The sequence below is a fragment of the Talpa occidentalis genome, unplaced genomic scaffold (genome assembly GCF_014898055.3).
Source record: "Talpa occidentalis isolate TD23 unplaced genomic scaffold, MPIMG_talOcc4v2.1 talOcc4.4, whole genome shotgun sequence".
NCBI lineage: Eukaryota > Metazoa > Chordata > Mammalia > Eulipotyphla > Talpidae > Talpa > Talpa occidentalis.
The window spans coordinates 100906281-100932056 of NW_023604295.1; the positions used below are offsets into that span (position 1 = coordinate 100906281).

Here is a 25776-nt window from a genome sequence, read left to right on the forward strand (position 1 = left end):
AAAATTTCCTGATATCATTGTATTTAACTATAGTAGCTTGCTGAAGCAAAGCAGGTGAATGTGATATAAGTTCAATGTCATTTCCTTAAAGAATTAACTCATCTTTGTTGGCTTGAGATACTGAACAAGTAATGCCTGGTCTCATCTGAATCCTGTAAATGTATTTTTTTCCCAAGAAATTTTGGATTTCAGTAAGAGACCCATTCTCCGGAATGGTGATATTGATGGGTCTAAGTAAACATACATAGATATCATCTTGTAATGGATGTACAGTGTAACACCATGATGATGTTCTGCAAATGTCTACAGATGGTGCAAATCTTAGCCAGTTCCTTTCCATTTCTCCACCATTTGTCAACCTGGAGCCTCTTCTTTTTCTGTTCAAGGAGTCTGAGTTCAACAACACTGATATTAAAGTTCCTCCACAGAATGCCTCTGGGCCCCTTCACAATAACATTGTGTCCCTTCAAGGAAATGTCAACATTTTTTTTGAATGTCGCCAGTCTGGTTGCTCAGAACTATCCTCATTCTCATAGTAGATGCAGCAAGAGACCACAATATAGTTTTTAAATACAATTTTCTATCTTCTGCATTTTGTGATGACTACACCTAAGTCAATTTAACTGTGTCGATACAGAGGCATATTCCGGTAGGCCCTTTAAAATGTTTGATCACAAAAGATTTTCTTTCCTTTGGAGATGTGATCATCTGTATGTACCCTGCCATCCTTTGTGACCCCTTGTCCTTTTTCCCTTCTCCTTCCTCTAATCTCAGAGCCCTCAGGATGTTTGTTGATATGCAGTTTTTTTTTATAGAAAGAAAAAGTTTATTAAGGAGAAAAGGAACAGAAATAAAGTGGAAATCCCCTGGTGAAACCAGGCCAGGGAGGGGCAAGGATGCCCCGGTTCTTTTCTTTTTTAAAGTGGTTGTCTGTTATCTGAATGTCTAATATTTATTTTTATTGTTTGGACTTGCTTTGCTGCATGATATTCTCAAATTTCCTACATTTGGTTTAAGTGGCTGCATTTCATTCTTTCTAGTGGCTATATCACATTCCATAGCATATGAATACCATATCCTTTTGATCCATTTATCCAGATTTAGGCTGCTTCTATGTCCTAACTTTTGTAAATAGTGAACAGTGCTGTAAATATTGTCGAACATATGGGGTTTTTGTTGATGGTTTCATATCCTGTGGATACATGTCCCAGAGTGTAATTGCTGGGTCATATGATATAACCACTTTAATTTTTTTATAAGTATTTTTTTCTTTTTTTAAAGATTTATTTTTATACAAGAGCTGGGGTACAGGCCAGAGGTGTGGGAGGGTGAGAGGATTCACCAGAGACAGAGCTGGGAGCAGAATAGGCAGACTGATGAAACACACTGCTGAGGGGAGCAGCGGGTGCGACAGGAGAGGTCTGCCGTGCCATGTGGGATTCTTGCTGGCCAGATGGGATCGAACCTGCACTGCAGAGGCTGCAGACAGCTTCAATGCACTGCGCTCAACCTGCTGCACCACCGGGGAGATCCACCACTTTAAATTTTTTAAGGTAAATACAGATTGCTTTCCATTATGGTTTTACCAGTTCACATTCCTATTGACATTATAATAGGGTTCCTTTTCTTTTATATCTTCTCTAGCACTTGCTGGGGGTCTTTTTGATATGTGCCATTCTTACAAGTGTGAGGTAGTATTTCGTTGTAGCTTTTTTATAATTGTCTGTTTTTGCTTTGTTGTGTTTTGTACTGTTATTATTTTTTTTTTTTACATTGATGTCTTATTTGGTTTCCCTATATTTCTGCTAAAAGTGAAACCATCTGATATTTTTCTTTTTCCTTTTGGCTTATTTCACTGAGCATAATTCCTTCTAGTTCCATCCACGTTGCTGAGAATGGCATGAGTTTATCTTTTTTGATTGCTGAATAATATTCCATTGTGTATATATGCCACAGCTTCTTGATCCAGTAATCTACTTTTGGGCATTTGGGTTGTTTCCAGGTTTTACCTATTGTGAATAGTGCTACCATAAACATAGATGTACAGGTGTACACCTTATGAATCAATGTTTTTGTGTCCTTTGGGTAGATCCCTAGGAGTGGAATTGCTGGGTTGTATGGTAGCTCCATTTTTCAGTAGACTGAGGAGCCTCCAGACAGCTTTCCATAGTGGTTGGACCAGTTTGCACCCCCACTAGCAATATAGGAAAGTTCCTTTTTCACCACATCCTCACCAACATTTGTTGTTTTTTTTTTTTTGATATGTGCCATTCTTACTGGTATAAGGTGGTATCTCAATGTGGTTTTAATTTGCATTTCCCTGATTATAAGGAATGTTGAACAATTTTTCATAAGCCTCTTGGCCCTCTGCATTTCCTCTTTGGAGAAATGTCTTTTAAGTTCTTCTGCCCGTTTCTTGACTAGATTGTTTATTTTGTTTTTGTTGAGTCATGTGAGTTCTTTGTATATCTTTGTGATGAGGCCCTTATCAGCTGACTGGAGTGCAAAGATTTTTTTTCCACAATCAGTGGGGTGTCTCTGTGTTTTGGTTAATGTCTCTTTTGCTGTGCAGAAGCTTTTCAGTTTGATGTAATCCCACATGTTTATTTTTTCCTTGACTTTCTTTGCTTTGGGTGATGATACAGATTCAACACTATTCCAATAAAAATCTCAATGACATTCTTCAAAGAAATAGAACAAACACTGATGAAATTCATATGGAACCACAAAAAAACCACGAATAGCCAAAGCCCTACTAATGAAAACAAAGGAGAAAGGAGGTATCATACTTCCAAATGTCAAGCTATACTACAAAGCCATAATAATTAAAACAGTTTGGTACTGGAACAAAAACCAAAGACACACAGACCAACGGAACTGAATGGAGAGCCTAGAAATAAAACCACACTTATATGGACAGCTGATCTTTGACAAAGGAGCAAAGAATATGCAATGGAACACAGTTTGTTCAACAAATGGTGCTGGGAAAACTGGACCACCACATGCAAAAAAATGAAACTAGACCACTTCCTTTCACCGTGCACAAAAATGAACTCAAAATGGATAAAAGAACTGGACATAAGACCTGAAACCATAAAATATATAGAAGAAAATATAGGTAAAACACTACAAGACACACATCACAATACAATCTTTAAAGACAGTCAAGGAAAGGATATTTTGTTGTAGTTTTAATCTGCATCACTCTTACAGAGTGATGATAAACATTTTTTCATGCCTTCTGAATATCCTCTAGTGAATTGTGTGTTTATATCTGCTGCCCATTCGTTAACTGGGTTTTTTGTTGAAGTGTGTGGTTTTTTTAATCTATCTCGAATATGACCCTCTTATCATTTACATATTATGCAATTTTTTTTTCCATTCAGTAGGGTCTCTATTTCATTATCTTGTTTTTTTTTTTTTTTGCTGCATACAAGTTTTTAACTTAACATAATCCTAAATGTTTATTTTTATTTTTAATTCCCTTTGTCATAGAGTTGAGTCAATAAAATATCTTTATTGTTCATGTCATGGAATATTAACACCAGTTTTCTTCTATTTTTTTAATCATTGCAGGTGTTATATCTAAATCTTCACTCTATTTGGAATTTAGTTTTGCATATGGTATTAGTGAGTAATCCATCTTTATTCCTTTATATGTGGCATCTCAAATTTCCCAGAAAGAGACTGTCTCATCTCCATTTTATGGTCATGGATGTTTTATCATAGATTAGATACTTGTGTATGTGTGGACTTATTTCTGGCCTTCTGATTCTGTTCTTCTGGTCCATGTATCTATGTCTGTGCCAATATCATATTGATTTTAATACTGTTGCTTTATAACAAAGTTTGGAGTCAGATACCTCCGTTTCTTTTTTCTTAAGGTTGCTTTTGCTTGAAGGTTTTCTGTGGTTCCACATAAATTTCAATATTTTTGTTCATTTTCTCTGCAAAATATTGATGGAATTTTGATAGGGATTGTATTAAATTAATATAGTATTTTAGGCAAGATGGTCCTTTTGATTATTTTGAATCTCTCAATCCAGTATCATGAAATATCCTTTCATCTCCTATGTCCCTATCTAAGTCCTTTCTTGACATCTTGTAGCTCTTATTGTATAGGTTTCTTAGTTACTTTGTTCCAAGATATTTCATTTTGAAGCAATAATAGATGGATTTATTTTTCTTAATTTCTTTTATTGCTTGTTCATTCTTTCTACATTAAAAAAGCTATGGAGTTTTTCAGTTTGCCACTTCACTTCATTTATTGTTTCTATTATTTTTTGGGTGCACTGTTTATAATTTATATATATCATCTATAAATAGTGATAGTTTCACTTATCTTTCTATTTGGATTTCTTCTATTTCCTGTGTTTGTCTGGTAACTCTGGCAAAAACCTCTAATACTAAATGAAGTAGAAGTGGTGACAATGGCCTCTTTGTCTTATGGTGGATTTTTGGGGAAAGCTTTCATTTTTTTCACTACTAAGTATTATATGGCTGTTGGTTTGAGATATATGACCTTTATTATATTGAGGTAGGTTCCTTAGTTTTTATCATAAATGGGTGTTGAATCTTATCAAATCTTCTCAGTATCTATGGCTATTATCATGTGGTTTCTATTTTACTTTTGTTTATATGGTGTATTACACCAATTTTTTACATATATTAAACCATCCTTGCATCTCTGGGATGATCCCACTTGATCATGGTGTATAATCATTGTGATATACTGTCAAATTCAATTTGTTAGTGTTTTGTTGAACATTTTTGCATTGATGTTATCAAGGATATTGACCTATGATTTTATTTTCTTGTGCTATCTTTACCTGGTTTTGGTATTAAGGTAATGTTGGCAACATGAAATGTATGGGGGAGGACTCTTTAAGATTTTATAAACCATTTGAGTAAGGTGAGGATTAATTCTTTAATAAAAGTACCATAAAATTCTTTTGCTAGGGCATCTAATTCTGGGATTCTGTTTTTCAGAAGACTTTGTATTACTGTTTCAATTTCCATATTTGTGACTGTTTTGTTCAGTTTCTCTGCTTCTTCCTAGGTGAGTCTTGGTAGATTATATTTGATTTAGGAAGTTACCCATTTCTTCAAGGTTACTGAATTTATTGGCAAACAGCTGTTCATAGCAATCTCTTCTAATCATTTGTATTTTTCTGATATCTGTAGATATTTCTCCTCTTTCAGTTGTGATTCTGTTTATTGATGTTTTTCTCCTTAAAAAATTTTTTTTTTATTGTTAATGTGGTTAGAGGTTTATCTGTTGTTTTTCTGAAAAAACCAACTCCTGGTTTTACTTAAATTTTTTTCCGTAGTATTTTTTATCACTATTTTAAATATTTTTATTGTTTGCTTCCTCCTCCTCCTAAACTTTGGGTCTTATTTGTCCTTTTTCAAATTGTTTTAGGTGTGATATTAGGTTGTTTATTTGGGATTTTTCTTGCTTTTTAATATGGGCCTGTACAGTAATTCCCCTTTAGGATGATTTTTGCTGCATCCCAGATTCTGGTAGCTTGTATCATCATTTTCATTCATTCATCTCAAGGTATTTTTAAATTTCTCTTTTAATTTTCTCTTTTATTCAATTTTTTTAAAGATTTATTTATTTATACATACAAGAATTGGGGTATAGGCCAAAGTTGTGAGGGGTGAGAGGATTCACCAGAGACCAAGTGGGGAACAGAACAGGCAGACTGACTGAAATACACTGCTGAGGGGAGCAGTGAGCAAGTCAGGAGAGATCTGCTGTGGGTAGCTCCCTGGCTGGGGATCGAACTCTTGCTGTAGTGGCTGCGGCTGGCTACATAGGTTGCATCTTAACCCCTTGTGCAACCAGGGAGGCCCTCTTTTATTCAATTTCTATTAAGCAGTATGTTGTTTAATATCCATGTCTTCATATTATCCTGTTTTTTTCCTATAGTTGATTTCTAATTTTATGGCATTGTAGTCAGAGAATGTACTAAGTATAATTTCCATTGTTTTATTGAAAATTGAATCCTGTCCCAATATATGGTCTATTCTTAAAGATGTTCCATGTGCACTTGCAAAACTTGTATGTAGCAGTGTTTGGTAGAGTGTTCTAGAGATTTTTGTTAGACCTATTTGATCTAGGGTCTGATGTAAAGTTGGCTCCTTATTTATACTTGTCTTATTGATCTGTCTATTGTTATCAGTGGGTATTAGGTCTGTTATAATTATGTTACTATCAATGTTTCTTTTTTTAAACATTTGTTTATTTATACATACAAGAACTGGGGTACAGGCCAGAGTTGTGGGAGGTGAGAGAATTCACCAGAGACAGAGTGGGGAACAGAACAGGCAGATCGACTGAAAAACACTGCAGTGGGAGAGTCAGGAGTTCTGCTGCACCATGGGTGTAGTTCCCTGGCCGGGCATCGAACTCCTGCTGCAGTGGCTGCGGTGAGCTTCATAGGTTGCGTCTTAACCCCTTGTGCTGCCAGGGAGGCCCTATCAGTATTTCTCTTAAGTTCTGTTGTCTTATATATCTTAGTGCTCCATCACTTGATGTATAAGTATTGTTTCCTCTTGTTGTATTAGACCTTAATTCATAATACAGTCACCTTCATCTTTTTTTTTTTTTTGACTTTTTAAATTGAAAGTCTATGTTATCAGATATATCTGTTCCTATTCACTTAGGTTTCCATTTGCTTGTATAACTATCTTTCAGTCTTTAATTCTAAGTCAATGTTTGTCTGTGTTGGTAAGGTGAGTTTCTTGTAAACAGTGGAAGGTTGGTCTTTGTTTTGAAATCCATTCAGACACTCTGCATCTTTTGACTTGTGAGTCAAGCAATTTACATTTGGTGATTATTGAGAGTCAAGTGTTTACTCCCATTTGTTATGTTTTTGCTTAGATCTGTTTTATCTTTTTTATTTTTCATTTTTTGAGGGCTTCCTATTATGTTTTGTTTAGCTTCTCTTTCCATTGTCTTATATATTACTTCTATTATTTTTTGTTTGAGGGTTCTACTGAGGTTAGCATATGATGGAAAACTTGTGTGACACTTTCGACAGTCTGGTCTCTGGTTAGATCCAATGGGCCATAATTGTTACTTTCCTCCTCCGTGTTAAGTAATTTAGATGTCTATTGCCTCTATATTAATTCTTATGTTGCTTTATAACACCTTTAGAATTTTTTATATGCATCATGGTGTTGATAAATCCTGTCAGATTTTGCTTTTAAAATTAGTTCCTTTTTTTTTTCCCTCTTCTTTCTATCTTGATTGTTGATCTTTAGTTGGGTCTGGAAGTCTTTTCTTTTAAGTACTTTGAGTATCTTTTCCCAGTACCTTTGTACTTATAATGCTATATGAAACAGCGTCAGTTAGTCTGACTGGTGTTTCCCTATTGCTTACCCCTTTTTTTTCCTTGAGATTTTTAGTATTTTATCCTTATTGTTGGTTCTTGACAGCTTAATTTTACTTTATTTTATTTAAAGATTTATTTATTTATGCATACAAGAGCTGGGGTACAGGCCAGAGGTGTGGGAGGTGAGAGGATTCACCAGAGACAGAGCAGGGAACAGAACAGGCAGACTGACGAAATACCCTGTTGAGGGGAGCAGCGGGCGAGTGAAGAGAGGTTTGCTGTGCCATGTGGGTTGCTCCCTGGCTGGCTGGGGATCGAACTCATGCTGCAGAGGCTGCGGATTGCTTCATAGTGCGGTGCTTAACCCCTTGACCACTTAATTTTAATTTGTCTTCGTGTATGTCTATATTTTGTTTGGAACTCTTTGGGCTTCTTGAATCACAACTTCTGGCTCATATCCCAGAAGGAGATGGTTTTCAGTGATTATTTCTTTAAATAGGTTTTCTATGCCTTTCTCTTTTTCTTCTTCTGGATCCTCATGATACAGATATTATTTCTCCTTTGGTCATCACAGAGATTTCTCACACTGTTTTGTTTGTTTGTTTTTTCAGATTTATTTTTATTTTATTTATACAAGCACTGGGTACAGTCAGAAGTGCGGGAGGGTGAGAGAATTCACCAGAGCCAGAGCGGAGAGCAGAACGAGCAGACTGTTGAAGTACACTGCTGAGGGGAGCAGCGGGCGGCAGGAGAGGTCTGCGTGCCATGTGGGACCCTCGCCCGGCAGCCAGGGATCGAACCGGCAATACAGAGGCTGCAGGCAGCTTCGCAACCCAGCGCTCAACCGCTGCACCACCAGGGAGACCCACACTGTTTTCATTTATTCTCTACCTTGTTCTGTTATTGTGTTTGTCAGTACTTTGTTTTCAAATTTACTAATTTTCTCCATTGCTTCTGTTGGTCTGCTATTAAGGCCTCCAATTGTATTTTTAAAATCAAATATAGTGTTTCCTAATTCCATTATTTCTGAATGTAGCTGCCTCATATTTTCATTATTTTTATTCTGTTGTGTTATATCCTCCATTGTTGTAAAGCATTTCTTTGTGGGGGAAGGCAAATATTTTAGATACATCAGCCTGGAACAGAGTGTGGTAAGTGTTTTAGTTATCATCCTGGTGTGGGAGATAACAGGTATTTCAGATACATAACTGTAATTGTCTTCCTGTTGGATCAAGCCTTTCATCATATAAATTATTCTTGTTTGTAGTAACATTTTCTATATTAAAGTATGTTCTCTGATATTAATATAGCCACTCTTGATTTCCTACCATTGTTTCAATGACATTATCTTTATCTTTCATTGTCCTTTTTCATTCCTTTTCTATCTTTAAATATAATATATGTCTCATGTAAATAGAATATAATTATATTTTTTCTAAAATTCAGTCTGAAAAATCTCTGTCTTTTGATGGAACTGTTTGATCCATTCATATTTAATGTTATCATTGATAAAGTTGAACTTATATCTGTCATTTTACTTTTTGTTTTCTATATGTCTTGGGAGTTTTTTCCTTTATGTCTCTTGACTACTTTCTTTTACAGTAGGTGAGTGTTTTCCAAGTATAACATTTTAATTCTTTCAATGATTCCGCCCCCCACCTATGTATATATTTAAGTAGTTACTCTAGGGCTTACCATATTTAAACTAATTAGAATCTATTTCTTATCTGCAGTGAGGTATTGAAATGTTTCTATGTAACTTTTCCCTCCTTTCCTCTTACTGTGCTATTATTATCCTACATATTAAAACATTATGTGTCACAAACCTATTCATATATTGTTCAAATTATTATATAATTTTATGATTTTTATTATTATTATTTTAAAGATTTATTTATTCATGCATACAAGAACTGGGGTACAGGCCAGATGCATGGGAGGGTGAGAGGATTCACCAGAGACAGAGCAGGGAGCAGAACAGGCAGATCTACTGAAATACACTGCTGAGGGTAGCAGCTGGCGAGACAGGAGAGGTCTGCAGCACCATGTGGGATACTGGCCGACTGGCTGGGATCGAATCCGCGCTACAGAGGCTGTGGACAGCTTCACAGAGCTGCGCTCAACCGCTGTGCCACCAGGGGAGGCCCATAATTTTATGATTTTTAAAGAAGTTGAGAGAAGAAAGGAGAGCAAGTGTGTACTTATAAAGTTTGTTATATTAGCTTTCTTTATTACCATTTCTAGTTGTCTTCATTATCTCCTGTGGGATAGGAGTTCCAGAAAAGAAAAACATAGTTGGAATGTATTTGAAAAAAGTTTTCCCATGATTAAGGAATGATTAAAGACAAAAGGTTAAAACTAAGAGGGTTAGCAGGACACCAAAGAGACAAGAAATGGAAAAATGCAGCTTTTAAAACTTTGGGAATTAAGGTAATCTAATTGAAACAACCTAAGCATTAAAAATAATATACTGGGCCTCCCTGCTGGCACAGTGAGTTGAGCGCAGCGCTGCGAAGCTGTCTACAGCCTCTGCAGTGCAAGTTCGATTCCTGGCTGGCCAGGGAGACACCCACATGGAGCAGCAGACCTCTCCTGCCTCGCCTGCTGCTCCCCTCAGCAGTGTCTTCAGTCCATCTGCCTGTTCTACTCCCCACACTGTCTCTGGTGAATCCTCTCACCCTCCTGCACCTCTGGCCTGTACCCAAGTTCTTATATAAATAAAAATAAATCTTTAAAAAAAATAATGAGACTAATGATAAGTTATAAACATGCATACTTACTGGTATGGAAATATACTGTTATGTGAGAAAGTGTGCTACAGAACTGTACGGTATGATGTGTATGATGTGATTAATCATATTGTATCACTTGGCGCAGGGAGAAAACAGGGAAGGGAGAAAGGAGTAAATGTGAGGAGGAGAAGAAAGATGTAAGTGGGGCACAATGGGAGTGGGATGAAAGAAAGAGGGAAAAGGATGGAAGTGAGGAGGAGGAGAAGAGGCAGGAAAGACATACATCAAAATGTTAACTACATAAACATGGAATTATGAATTTTTAATTAAGATTTTTGAGTGTATTTTATAAATTTTAAATACTTAGTGGGTATTTTTGATAAAATAAACTTAAAAAATAACATAGCTGAAATGAGCAAAAGACATGAAAAGGCTGGTTACCTAAGAAAAATAAAAACTGCTAAAAATTTATTACAAAATTCTCCCTCACTAGTAATCAAAAGAAATACAAAATAAAACACCAAACTTTTAATTTATCAAACTAAAAAATATTTTAAGAGGAAATTACTTAGTGTTAGCAAGGATCCTAGGAAATATGCTTAGCTGTTGATAAAGGTGTAAAATAATAGTTTTTCTGGAGAATAATTTAATAATTTTTATAAACATCCATATCCTTTAACCTAGCACCTCCTTTATTTGAAATTTATTTTACAGAAAAAAACCCAGTAGCTGTTTCTACTATTTAGCTCCAACTACCAGAGGATATTTAGGAGAATGTTCCATAAAAATTTTGAACTGGATGATAATTATGATTTAATCCAAAGGAATGAATCTAAATGTTCAGAGTATGTGAGAATATTTATGAAAAAGATTGTACAATATATATTAACTTTCAATAATGTTATATACTAGCTAATATACTAACTTTCAAATTTAAGTATTAGGGAAACCTTATTTTCTTCTGCTTATTCGTGTTTTCTAAATTGTCTAGACTGGAAAATAAATTACTATCTTTGAAATTAAAAGCAGTTAAAAATAATCTAATAAACTGTCTTAAATTTTATTTCTACTTGAATAATTTCCAAACCCTATATCCAACATTTAGATAACTTCCTGAAACACTCAACATACAGACACATAACTGTCAGTTATAGCAGCAAGCAGCACCAAGGACTATAGTCTTTTCCTCCCTTGGTCCAGAGTACAAACTGTGTGTAGTGCATTGTGTCACACAAGCTAGGAATAAAAAGAAGAGAGGGTCTGAGATTATTGGCTTAAATAAGAGATAAATTATAAGCAGGAAAACAGATACATATTTTAATAACCACAAATCAAGGTATGTTTGAAAGTGTCAAGAAAAAGAACTGATAATTCTAACTGGGAGAATGAAGATGTGTTCTAATAATCCACAATTCGCTCTTCTTCTCTCCAATGTACTACTGTACCATGAAGGTCATAAAACAGCTACAATCTACATATATCCCTACATTCCATATAAATGGTTACTAACACTACTTATTTCTCATTGTCACCTCACAGGTCACTTCACCTTTGTTTTTGAGGGTAGCATCCCTTCTCTTGGTAGGCTGTAACTGTGGATTCAGTGCCCACCTCCCTTCCTGTACTGAGACTATGTCTGAGGTCATGTTGGCCTTCACTAAATATATACATCATGACTTTTTCTTTTCTTTTTTCCAAGATTTATTTATTGATGCATACAAGAAGAGCTGGGTACAGGTCAGAGGTGTGGGGGGTGAGAGGATTCACCAGAGTGGGGAACAGAACAGGCAGATTTACCGAAGGACACTGCTGAAGGGAGCAGTGGGCGAGACAGGAGAGGTCTACTGTGCCATGTGAGTTGCTCCCTGGCCGGCTGGGGATTGGACTTGTGCTGCAGAGGCTGTGGACTGTGTCACAGGTTGTGTCTTAACCCCTTGCACCACCAGGGAGACAACGTCATGACTTTTTCAACCATTGTTCATGTGTTTAACATGTTGGCAAAGTAAACATAGAAATCATACCTGGTGGGATTCCTTTTGTCTTCCTCAGAGATCAAAAACCAAACAAAATCTGCATAGCTCATTCTTCCCTCTTTCTGTACTGTTTTTCCCCTGAAAAAAACACATGGTCATAAAATTTCTTGAGCAATTACTCAGATACATTTGATAGACTAAGATGATAGATGTAGATGATAGACTAAGAAATAAATACCTTTCTTTGAAGAAAAGTTAAAATTTAAAAAATAATTAGAATGCTAGAAATGTCACAAAAGGAAATCCATTCATGACCTATTGTGTTTTCAAAGGCTGAGAGAGTAAGAGCAGAAGCCATGTGCAGATCCGAAGAAAGAAATCTCATTTCCAATAGGAATGCAAATATTTACTAGGATCCAATATTGTTTCCTGTATTTAAATATAAGATTTATGCCTTTACTGGAGAATTAATTGTTTCGTATGAAGTCATGACTATATGTTTTGTAGGATATTATCTGACCCATAGTGCTGTCAAATTATGCAGGAAAACTTGCTAAAATTAGATGGTTACAGTATTACTTATAGTTTACTTTTAAACTCAGATGACTTTTCTTACCTTGTTACTGCCCCAGAGAATATCCTTTCAATAATCCTGTTTGAAGAAGCTAAATATAAATAAGAAAGTAATACTCTTGTTAGAAACAAGTTTCATAAGGCAACACTTCCGCAAACTTATTATTACTAGCTACAAGCTAAAACATAATACTCTATGATGAGACAGTAAGTAGTTAAATTTTTACTTATGTATAATTTATACTTTTTAAAAGTAAGAATTTGAGAATACTTAATCAATGAATGATTTGTTTTTAAAGATTTTATTTATTCATACAAGAGCTAGGGTACAGGCCAGAGGTGCGGGAGGGTGAGAGGATTCAGCAGACAGAGCAGGGAGCAGAACAGGCAGACAGACTAAAATACACTGCTGAGGGGAGCATCAGGCGAGACAGGAGAGGTCTGCTGCACCATGTGGGTAGCGCTGCAGAGTCTGCGGACAGCTTCACAACGCTGTGCTCAACCCGCTCTGCCACCAGGGAGGCCCTCAATGAATGATTTTAAAAAGAAGAGGCAAATGGATTCGCTTGACAGCAGAGATATATTACATATTTGAATGTCAAGTTAGTTCTGAACATCTAGGGATAAGTAAGACAAAAATGTACAGAATTTATATTGATCATTACCCAATATGACAGTTTTTTTCCTCTGAAACAAGACAGATTTTGTTCTAGCATTAAGTTCAAGGAGTACTGATCATTAGCTCCTAACATAAGGAACTTTGAGTAAAACAATGCAGAATGCTTTCAGTAGAATTTTATAAAAGATATCAAAACATACCAGAGACATATTTTTCTCATATTCTCATTCTGTGAAAGTCCAGCATGTAACATGATTTAATGTATGACTTTATTTTATTCAAAGAGAGAGACAAGTTAGTACTTAAGATAGTACATCCTGTTTGATAATAGATCTTAGAGAAAGCACCTCATTGTGGGTTAAAAACAACCAAAGGCGGGCCTCCCTGGTGGCACAGCAGTTGAGCGCTGGGCTGCGAAGCTGCCTGCAGCCTCTGCAGCACCGGTTCAATCCCCGGCCGCAGGCAAAGGTCCCACATGGCACACAGACCTCTCCTGCCGCACCCACTGCTCCCCTCAGCAGTGTACTTCGTCAGTCTGCCTGTTCTGCTCCCCGCTCTGGCTCTGGTGAATTCTCTCACCCTCCTGTGCTTCTTACTGTACCCAGTGCTCGTATAAATAAATAAATAAATCTTAAAAAAAAATAACCAAAGGCTTTGCTTTTTAATGGAAATCTCCAAGGATTTTAGACCTAGGAATGTAAGAGAACAGGAATCAGTTCTTTTAACAAGTGCTCCAGGCAATGGCATCCACACTAAAATTTCAGGACCAGTGAGTCAGCAGTTATCAGCATTTATCGCTTCTTCAGAGTCAGATACGGTCAACATAAAGGTAAGTTAGTTTGGCTGAAGAATGTTGGGAATATGGGTGTGAGTATAACCATGCCTGACCACATACCAAAGCTAATACGAGGATTCTGTAGACTTTGTTGAGCATTGGTTTAAGGGGTTAATAACTTGTACTAGATAGAAAAGAAGACTTTTCAGAAAAAGGCAAGGGTAATTAATTCTAAAACTAAGCCATTTTTTAGATTTGAAGGCTTAACCTCCTAAAACTCAAGATCACATTGTACCATTAAAGACAGGTTAGTAGGAGGGGATCTAAGTAGAATTTCAGTGGCTGCTTTATTATGCTGATTACATGTCTGTTTTTCCATATTATTTCCCTTTAACATGATTCTAATGAGTTGTTATATGTGTATATACAATTTTAAGACTTGTGTTATGGTCATGTCAGGCACAAAGTTGCCTTAGAGTCCATAGAGTTGCACATCACCTCTAGAGTCTAGCTCATGTTATACACATAATCAGATGGTACATAGTTAATAAAGCTGACCTGATATGAGTATCTCCAGCTTTATGCTAGTCTGGTGAAAGGGAGGTTATTATTTGAAGAGGAAATAGTACTAAGATGCTTGTTTTTCAAATCAATACATATGAGTATTTTCCTTTTGATATCTGCTTGGCATTTGAGAATTTGAGAGGTAAAAATCTATTTCCTAAATATAGAAAGTTCTATGAAAGTTGATATAGAGTAAATCTTTTTAAAAAATATATACAATTTGCCATAGATCTGTTAAATACAGAAGTGAAATTTATTTAGAATTTGTATTGCTATATTTAAGGGCTATATTAAACAATACAGTGCCCGAAAAGACATTTAAGACTAGAACAGGGACAATCTTATGTGAGAATAATGAATGAATGTATTTTGCTGTTTGATTAAAAATATTAAATCTGTAGGCAATAGGGTCTATGTTTTCTACTAGTAAAAATGACATAAAACAGGTAAGTAATATCATATGGTATGTAATATTTTGTTTTCTGACAAAAGAAACTACACCAAATTCATCTGTAGAGGAACTATCTTTTCTGGATATAAACTCCAAAAAGTAAGTTTTATGAGTCCTTGAAAACAAGGTAGAAGATTATTTTCATTCCTGGCTTTTTATAACCTTTTGTAAATTCTGTAAAATAGGAAATTTATAAAGCAGTACAAAGCTTTCAAATAAACTTTACATAGATGTGGATCTTTTCATTTCACCATTAGATAATAAGCATTATGATAAAGATTCAATAATTTATCAAAACCAAGACTTTAATTGCTTACTTAACTCAAACCCCTTTCTCTGGCTTCTAAATAAAAAATAAAATGATCTTCTCCTATTTTCATTTAAAATTTCTTAGCCTTTTAAAGAGGACTTGATTAGATAAATTTAGAAATGGGAATTCTCATGATGACTTGCCTTCTTCAAAATGATTAAGTCTTAGCATTTATAGAATCACTTGCCTTGGTCATTGTAATGAGATAGATCAGCCTGGCTGATGTAGAGGTCATGATCACAATCTAGTTCCCAGAATTTACAATAAATAACATAGAAATGTTCATAGGAGAAGTAATCTGTGATTTGGTTTATATCTTCCTCTTCTTCCAAAAGGGCCAGAGTCTGAAAATAGTATGAAAAGAAGGATTAATTTAAAATTCTGAAAAGCCAGTTTTGGCCACTATAAAAATACAATGAATTTTTATTTTAAATTGAATTAAAAATTTTGGTTTTGGTACCAAACCAGTAACTTTAATAGCCAACTTCATCTTACTTTTAATCAACTCATCAATCTATAAGCATTTATAAGCTCTGTAATATCCTTAACAAAGGGTTAAGTACTATGCAGCATTTAAAAACAGGGAAAAAGAAAGGATTATCACTGAGAGGACTGCAGCCTATCAGAGGTACCCAGACAGGCAAACACAGAACAAGTAGACAACAGGTTTAGATACATGGTCATAAAATGACATTGCTCTTAATTTTAAAAGTTATGAGAGCAATGTATTATGGAAAGTAGGAATCCACATACAGGTTTTGGTTCAGTAATGAAATCAAGTTCACCATAAAGGTTACTTATGTAAACCACTGTGATGGCATGTGGTGCCTAGCACAGAAGGCATGCATATAGAACTGTAAGTGGATAGGCCCTGAATTGCAAGTAAACCTGGGTCTCTCCTGACTAATTATGAATCCCCAAGGAAAATACCAGAAATAATGACTTTGCACCCAGAAATCTATAATCAGCCAGATTATCATATAAGGGGGCACACCAATGAAGACATTATTAAAAATCAAAGATTTAGAAAGAAAGATAAAAGAGACCATAAGGAAACTTAGGAAATAGAAAAAAACAAAAATGAGATGGTAGAAGTAAAATCTGCCAAGAACTTGTCAAAGATCTTGACCCTATAAGATAAGTCTAAAATTTAAAAAGTCTGAAAAACAAAGTTGGACAAACATATATGCTACAAATACTAACAAAAAGAAATGTGCTAATATCATTAAAAAATAAAATGGAATTCAAGGCTAAAAACATCTTAAGAGACAGAGATGACTTTCATAATACAAATGTATTACTTTGATAACAATTATTTTCTATAAAGTAATTACTGGGAAACCTAAATGCTCTGGCAAATTGAAAATAACAAATTATTAAATTATATTAAACCCACTCAATGGAAGATTATAAAATTATAATATGTAAAATAGTATAAATTATAAAGTGCATATAAAATCAAAGGAAATCAATTATGAGGTAAAATACAGATACAAGGTTGTATACACTAAAACTATGTAAAATTCTAAAATCTATATACGCAAATGAAAGAGAACACACGAGCACATAGAGTAAGAACTGCTAAGAGGAAGACTGAAGATAGATAGGAAAGAAAAAAAGAAGGGTAACAAATCAAACTCTAGGGAGCAGAACACTTGTGTTCTATTTCCAGTTCAGCTGTGTGATCTTATCTAAGTCATTCAATCATATTTGGGACTCAAATTTACTGTCATTAAAAGAAATGCGTAATAGTAGTAATGCTCTAGCAACTACAAACTATAATGTAGTTTGAGTATGTGAAGGATTATTATCATTCTTAAGGTGTAAAGTCTCTTACAGAATTATTGCCATCACAACTCATCCCATGCTATTACTGAGACCCCAGGAAGGCACCAGGTATTCAGTAAATGTTAACTATGATGGTGATGATTACTGTTCATTTTAGAATTAAAAAAATCTGCATTAACTGTGCACTGCTAATTTTAACAAGTCCTTATTACTGGGTTGGCTCCAGATGAAGATAAGAGAAATAGAGTAAATAAAGTTTTATTATTTGTCTAAGCTTCATTCTGTATGATTCATTTAAAACAGAAGATTTCATTTCCTTTCAAGTGTGAACAATTCTACTTATTTATTTTTCATATATATATTTTAAATTAGTAGTTCTTTATTTATTAATGCATACTAGAGTTGGGGCACAGGTCAGAGGTAGGGGGGGCGGGTGAGAGGATTCACCAGAGACAGAGTGGGGAACAGAACAGGCAGAATGACTGAAATACACTGCTGAGGGGAGCAGCACGTGAGTCACGAGAGGTCTGCTGTGCCATGTGGGTTGCTCCCTGGCTGGTTGGGGGATCAAACACGTGCTGCAGAGGCTGTGGAAAGCTTCATAGGTTGCGTTTTAACCCCTTGCGTCACCAGGGAGGCCCTATTTTTAATATCTTTTATTGTTGCACAGAAGAACAGGGGTATAGGCTAGGGGTTCTGGGGCTAGGAGGAAAGGATTCATCAGAGACAGAGTGGGGAGCAGAACAGGCGGATTTACTGAAATACACTGCTTGGTGTAGCAGCGGTTGAGATAGGAGAGGTCTGCTGTACCATGCGTGGATTAGTTCAGGCCATGGAGGTGACAGTGCTGAGACTTAACCCCTAGGCCCTGGTGGAGTATTAGCTACTAGAACTCTTTGGGAGTATTTTAGCTACTAGAAATTATATGATCAGGCATAAAGATTACCTCAGTAAAAGTTTCCCATGAGTGGTGAATAGCTTCTTTCTTATTGGTAAAATCAAGTAATTGAATAAAATGTGTACTATTCTTAAAGGGAATTTTCAGTAATTTTCTCTGACAGGAGCTGTATGGTCATTGCTGACCATCAAGACAAATTTCCTCCTCTTCTTTTGGAAAGACTTTTCCAACCCAGCTCCATCTCACCCTTTAGGCCTCGTCACTGGTTCCTCTCTCCAGGGGCCACTTAAGACTGGTCTGCAGTTCCTGCACATGATGCTTTCAGTTTTCTGGGCCTTTGCTTATGCTATTTCCTCTATATAGAATCCCCCTTTCTTCCAATGTTTCATCCTGGGTAAACTCCTGATTTCAAATTCAAGATCACATGGCATTCTTTCTGTGAAGCCTCTGCACACCCCTACATTTCTGTGGAATTCTCCAAGTCAGGTGTGCCTGTCTATGCACTTTTCTCTTTTGTGCCATAGTACCTGCCTTAAGACAGACATCCACTGCTGTTCATTTCTCCCCCTACCAACTCCCCAACACATCCCAGTGTCCCACTATAGATATCTGATATGATTAATGACTGAAAGTAGTAATGGTTCTTTACATACAGTAAGCTCAAGTATTTTTAAAGTAAGAATTTTTAAATTATTCTTTATATATAAATTCCAGAGAGGCATACTTGCAAAAAGTTGCTTTTTCTTATCTCTGTCGAAGTAATTTTTCCGCTCCAGGATCTGTTGACTGTATAGAATATTCTCTGAATAACCTGGTTTCAAAAGGAAAAAAAAATTAAATAAAAACATTAAAGATACCTATTATTACACTAAAGGCCACCTTATAAGCTTTGAGCCAAGCTAAGTTTTGACTTTATGATTATGTTAGGTATAATTTCCAGTAAAAAATTACCACTGTATTTTAAAAGCCTAGATCTATGTATTTTGCTTTTATCCTTGTAATTCCCAGAAGAAAAAAAAATTTCTCTGCTCACAAGCCTGCACTTCACAGCTGCCTACATGACAATTCTTTGTTTCTCATCTTACACAGTGACGCCTGATGCAAGCAGTGCTTATTGGAATGCATATGCTGGAAAAGCAAATGAGGTGGGAAGTATATGTTGGACTGGCTTAACAATGAGTGTATCAGAAAAATGACTGCCAAAGTGTATGATTCATTATTCTGTTTACTTTATAGCCTTATTCATAAGAATCTTGAGGCTTGAAAACTTCAAGTCTTGCACTCTTTCTCAACAGAGAAACTCATCCTAAACTCAATACATTTGGGATAATTTATATCCCAATGAGTCCTTATTTGGGCACGAACAATTCTGTTATTATCAGCTAGTGTTTTAACTGGGCAAGATGGGAGATGAGGGGATGGGCAGAAAATGTGTCTCAGAGATGGAGACGTGTGTGCTGTGGTGAGGGGAAGGATTGGAGAGGGAAGATAGAGGCTGTTAACCTGGAGACTGCGATGCATTCTTAATTTTACCTGGGGGTGATTACCATCCATTTAATTTCCCTTTGATCTACATGTTGTTTTCTGAAATGTAAGCAGTCATGAGGAGTAATTTAAAGTACTCTATTGGGTACTTTGGATTTGATTTTGAATGTCTAATAGTATCATATAGAAATTTATATATCTAATAGTATAGAATGCCTAATAGTATAGACATGGTAGTTTTATGATGGAAGCAATTATATTCCCTTTTTTTTTTAAAAAGATTTATTTATTTATTTATTTATTTATACAAGCACTGGGTACAGTCAGAAGCGCAGGAGGGTGAGAGAATTCACCAGAGCCAGAGCGGGGAGCAGAACAGGCAGAAGGACCGAGGTACACTGCTGAGGGGAGCAGCAGGCAGCAGGAGAGGTCTGCGCACCAAGTGGGACCCTCACCTGGTGGTCGGGGATCGAACCGGCGCTGCAGAGGCTGCGGGCAGCTTCGCAGCCAAGCGCTCAACCGCTGCGCCACCAGCGAGGCCCCTTATATTCCCTTTAAAAGTTATTTTTAGTACAAGAAGAACAATAAGAAGGAAGATATTTAGACATCTTTGGGTAAAGAGTAGGTCTAAGAAGGGAGTAAACCACTATTCTGTTTCTGGACTCTTTAGTAAAGAATGATTCTCAAATAGAACAGAAAAATTATCACCAATATAAAGACCCAAACCTCTGCTGCTCAGCATTCCTCATTTGACCCCTGCCATCAGTGCTGATTCCTTTTGACCCTCCAAAATGTAGTTCTATTGTCATCCTTTAGAGGTAGCTGTAGAACTGGGATGGGGTAGAGCTCTATCATCTGTACTCCTGAGGTCACTGAGTCTCTTGGGTCATTCTGTGGTTATATACTAAACATTGATGCAGTTACTTCTGTATTCTAAGGAACCAGGTGTTTCTTGACTTGCATCCCATAAGTAATAGAATGCTTGGCATATATCAGATGGACAATTAGTGCTTGTAAATTAATGAGGTTTGGAAGCCCTGTAACAAGGACTTTCCTGTTAATTTTGTGATAAGACATTTATAGCTAAATATTTCCAAAATTTGAATAGCAGGTAGATGCCAATCCCAAAATGGTTTCTGATAAGTATTTCACATAAATCAGTATTATTGTTTAAGATTTACACAAAGATTGCATATAAAATGTGCAGAAAACATAAGGCAGGGGAGGATAACCATATTCAAAATTATTGTGAAAAATACTAATGTAGTAATTTTAGTCTTAAGGAAAAAATAAGTCTAGAGTGTAGATGTGGCTATGTTCTGAACCATGATCGGATCTGAATGGCTTACTACCGGGTGGAAGAAGAAGCTGACTTGTTCTGTGTTGCACAGAAGGATAGAACTGGATGGCCATTATACTGAGATGCTGCAATATAAGGAAGGATTTTCTAAAATTAGCTTTACGAAGCAGTGGGTTGTATGACGCAGTGAGGTTTATTCTCATCATAGTATTTAGGAAGAATATGACAGGAATCCTATGATAAGTGGGACTGGAGACAACCTGTTGTCTAATTTCTTTACTAGCTCCAATCACTCAGACTCTGACTGAGGTCCTTAAGAGCAAAGAATGTCTTATTTGACAATGTATTCCTAGCACTAATATGGCAAAAGTTCATATAAAAAGGATGAGGATTTTTAGCAAAGAATTTATATAAATGAATATAAACATTAAGAATCAATGTTTATGGGCCTCCCCGGTGGCGCAGCGGTTGAGCGCTGGGTTGCGAAGCTGCGCGCGGCCTCTGCGGCGCCGGTTCGATCCCCGGCTGCTCCCCGGCCACCGGAGGAGGGTCCCACATGGCGCGCAGACCTCTCCTGCCGCCCGCTGCTCCCCTCAGCAGTGTACTTCGGTCCTTCTGCCTGCTCTGCTCCCCGCTCTGGTGAATTCCCTCGCCCTCCCGCGCTTCTGACTGTACCCAGTGCATGTATAAACAAAAAACAAACAAAGAAACCAGCAAACAAATAAATAAAGCATGCCTCTATAAAAAAAAAAAAAAAAAAAAAAAAAAAAAAAAAAAAAAAAAAGAATCAATGTTTATATTCAGTGATGCACACCTGAAACTTGTATGTTATAATGCAGTGTTACTTAAAAAAAAATCCATGTATTATAACCCCAAGTCCTCTCTCTTAAGTTAAATTCATTTTCAATTTTATTATACCAATTTTTCCTTTGTTGAATTTTATCCTTAATTCTTGATATTAAATATAAATTTATCTTAAACTCTAAATTTCCTATCTAAATTTTATATTTATAAACTTGTCAAATATTTTTTTATAGAAGTACTGTTATACTTAAAATTATAAAATGTTAATCTGAATTTATTTTTGCTTTTTGTTCTTTTCTGTTCTTTTTGATAGAGTATTTTAAATTTGCAGATTTTTTAAAAAGATTTATTTATTTATGCATACAAGAGCTGGGTACAGGCCAGAGAAGCAGGGGGTGAGAGGACTCACCAGAGACAGAGTGGGAAACAGAACAGGCAGAGTGATTGAAATACACTGCTGAGGGGAGCAGCGGGTGAGACCCAATTTGCAGATGTTTTTGTCTGCTAGGTATCTCCTATTTTTAGTCTCTAATAACATATTTCCCTAATACTATTAAAAAAACCCCAACTATCTGTATTCCACTTTCCATAGCCTAAATCTGCTTATTCAGTGGCCCTACTTCATCAGCACATTTGTTGGTTTCTATATTACTGATTCAGCATTTTAGCTCATCAAGCGAGGGAGGGATACCATCTAGTGGTGAGATTATGTAGCTGTTAGTTCTATTTTTTAGGTTAAAAAAAAAAAAAGAAATTAATCACAACTTAAAAATATCAGACAAATTAAAAAAATTAATAATAGTGAGAATAATTGTTTATTACCAGTAAAGTAATGAAATTTGCCTTCTCAACTTTTTTTTTTTCTTTAGATGTATTACATTGTAAACCTCTAATTCACAATATAGGTGACTGGAATGGAAGTGTTTGGTGGTAGTGTCTGAGTTTTTGACGAGAGGATTGACGCAGACATAGATATTGCAAAGAGATTTCTCATTGTAGGTGACTTAAATGTAGATGAAAAATCTCAAGTGCTGGAAGCCTGGATCTGCTTGGAAGGGGGTAGTTAATGGTTTCCTGGTTCACTCTTTGGTTAACATAGCTCTGAAAAGTATTTCTTCACAGTCTTTTGAAGAACTTGAACTTAAAAAAAATCTATCAAATAAAAATTATTTCTTTGTCAAGAGGACAAGGTCTCAAGGGGAAAGAGTAAGCTGTTAGTAATGAACAGTTTTCACCACAATTCAGTATCTTAGGAAGCATTGTCCTGAACAATAAAAATCCTGGCATTTCAGCCTGAAGTGATGGATTCAGGCCAAGCTAGATACCAAATTATGAATCATCTGAGCAAGCCTCAGAAATATCTTTACTGTCAGCACCAATGTCATAAAGCATCATTCATTTAAAAATTCATGAGCACCTCTTTCCTCAAAAGTCAGCATGTGCCAGTTAGGATAAGCAGTATTTCATTCACTGGCAATTTCTTAGCGTGACATGCAAAATTGCAAACTCAAGGGCTACAATTTGCTGGGATTTCCAATTTTCATTTTCACTCAGTATCAAAAGACTTCATATCTCATTTGCCAACTCTTTTTTGGAAATAAAGGAGACTGTGGAATGACTTTACATGCAATCTCTATTTGGGTGGTGATGTCCTTTTCTGCTATATGCAAAGTTGATGCTCCCTCCGTCTTTATTATTTTTTTAAAAGACTTTTTTATTTATGCGTACAAGAGCTGGGGTGCAGGCCAGAGATGCAGGGGTGAGAGGATTCACCAGAGACAGAGTGGGGAGCAGCAGGCAAGACAGGAGAGGCCTGCTGTGCCATGTGGGTCACCTCCCTGGCCAGGAATCGAACTTGTGCTGCAGTGCTGCAGATAGCTTCATAGTGCTGCGTCTTAACCCCTTGTGCCACCTGGGAGGCCCCACATGGCGCAGCAGACCTCTCCTGACTCGCCTGCTGTTGCCCTCAGCAGCGTATTTCCGTCAATCCGCCTGTTCTGTTCCCCAGTCTGTCTCTGGTGAATGCTTCACCCCCCACATCTCTGGCCTGTATCCTAGTTCTTGTATGCATAAATAAATGAATCTTAAAAAAAAAACACAGCTGACAAAATAGTTTTTTCCTGTTGCACAATGATAAACTGAAAATAAAAATTGTACAATTTTTCTTTAGCATATATGTGCCACACATGAGCTAAATACTCTGTTGTCAGTAATTTTTTCCAACTATAAAGTGAAATAATTGAATAACTCTAGCAGGCAAACAAAAGATATTCATTTTTCTACACTGCATGCCACAGATATTACATAATATTCAATAGGGTAATTTTATAAATTAATTTTGAGGCTGATTTTGTATGTTTCTTGGAAATAGTGTGATCTTATCTGTTTTCCCTATGAGCAGGGTAGAGAATGATGCCTTTCTAATTCAGTTACTTTTATGCTTTAACAAAAAAAAAAATAACCTCATACTGGAAAACTTATTTTTTCCCTATAAAAACTCACTGTACTTTGAAATAATGCAAAAGTTTCAATGACTGCAGGTCATTATTTAACCAAATTTCATAAAAGAAAAGGCACTGGGAGAACAGTCCAATAAAATTCTGTTTCCAGATACTCATTGTGATATTTTCATTTGCACTTTGCTTTTTTGGATGGTATCTAATGATCACAACAGCAGATTCACTTTCCTCAGTAAATACAAATTTACATTCTATAATCTCATTTCATCTTGCTTACTACTTATGTCATGATGTTGTTTGGCACTGCCCTATTAGCATTATATTATTACAAATATTTTATACTTTAACAACACCTTCTGAGTAATGGATTCATTTTGTGAACTGGGAATAAAGCAGCATAGTACAAACAATATAAATCTAAAAAATCTAAATAATAATATGCAAGTGCCATGAAGATGTCAGCAGAGATAATTAGCTGTGTCGTCTTAACTGACTAATTGACACTTGTTTTGTTCAATGATTAACATAATAGAATTTCTTGGAAAATGTGAATTACAAGTGAACAAAATTATTTCAGGGCTTTTTACTCTGAAATCATAAAATTTCCTGGGAACCACTTGCTGGATTACATAGGGATCATATTTCAATAAGTATCATACTAGAAAACATACAGAAAGAAAATACATCTCTATTTTACTATTCTGTGCTTTAACATCTCTCTTAAGAATAAATTCCAGCAAAAACTTCCTGGGTTCAGCATTTTCTGAATTGAGAGAAGGTTGAACTAGGTTATCTTTTAGATCTTTTCTAACTCTTAAGATTCTAAATCATGCTATTAAGATATTCTGAGTTCATAAACAGTCAACAATCACAACCTAGTAATTTCTTTGGATTTAAAGCCAGAGTTAATATGCAGAATTGTTAAGCATGAATAATTTCACTTTATTTTATTTATAAATAATTAATAAATATGTATTGTGTATCTGTTATGTGCCAGGTACTATTCGAGGTACTGAGGATACAGTAGTGAATAGATACTGAGGATCCAGTATCTATTTTGTGCCAGGTACTACTGGAGGTACTGAGGATACAGAGTTAATATGCAGAATTGTTAAGCATGAATAATCTCACTTATTTATTAATACATATGTATTGTGTATCTATTATGTGACAGGTACTATTTGAGGTACTGAGGATACAGCAGTAAAAATAATGTCCTGCTTTCACAGAGATTACAGTAAAGAAGATGGACAACAAATAAATAAAACATTTAAATATAAGAAAGAGCTAAAATGAAAAATAAAGCAGAACAAAGGATAGTCTATGTGGAGAGATGGGGGTAGGGGTGGTATCGGAGGTCCCACTGATGAGGGAATATCTGAGCACGTTATCTGGATGACGTGAGGGTGTGAATCATGTGGAAATCTACAGGAAAAGCATTCCAGGCAGAAGAAAGAGTTAAGAACATAGTGACTGAGGTGGAAGTGGGTTTGGTCTATTATTCCAAGAATAGAGAGGAGACCAGTGTTGCTGAAACAGAGAGCAAGGAGTAGGCTAGTAGGTGGTAAGAACAGAGAGCAGGGGATGTGAAGGGATTATGGACTTTGGCTTTTATTTTGAGTGAATGGGAACATTTTGAAGAGTTTGAGCAGAAGAGTGACAAGTTCTGATTTACTTCAAAGGATTACTCTGCTATGTGAAG

The 25776-nt window shown here is 35.9% G+C and overlaps 1 protein-coding gene across 6 annotated transcripts in view; it reads right to left on the reverse strand.

Annotated features, from left to right (window-relative positions):
* The window catches only part of PPP2R3A (protein phosphatase 2 regulatory subunit B''alpha), a 152627-nt gene that overhangs the window by 31418 nt on the left and 95433 nt on the right, over positions 1-25776 (reverse strand). For all 6 annotated transcript variants that reach the window (XM_054700811.1, XM_037525936.2, XM_054700810.1 and 3 more), the window contains 4 exons: positions 18751-18837; positions 15528-15684; positions 12665-12713; positions 12097-12186 (listed from right to left, as the gene is read on the reverse strand). In XM_054700811.1, coding sequence (XP_054556786.1) covers positions 12097-12186; positions 12665-12713; positions 15528-15684; positions 18751-18837 — 383 coding nt within the window. The remainder of the gene's footprint in view (positions 1-12096; positions 12187-12664; positions 12714-15527; positions 15685-18750; positions 18838-25776) is intronic.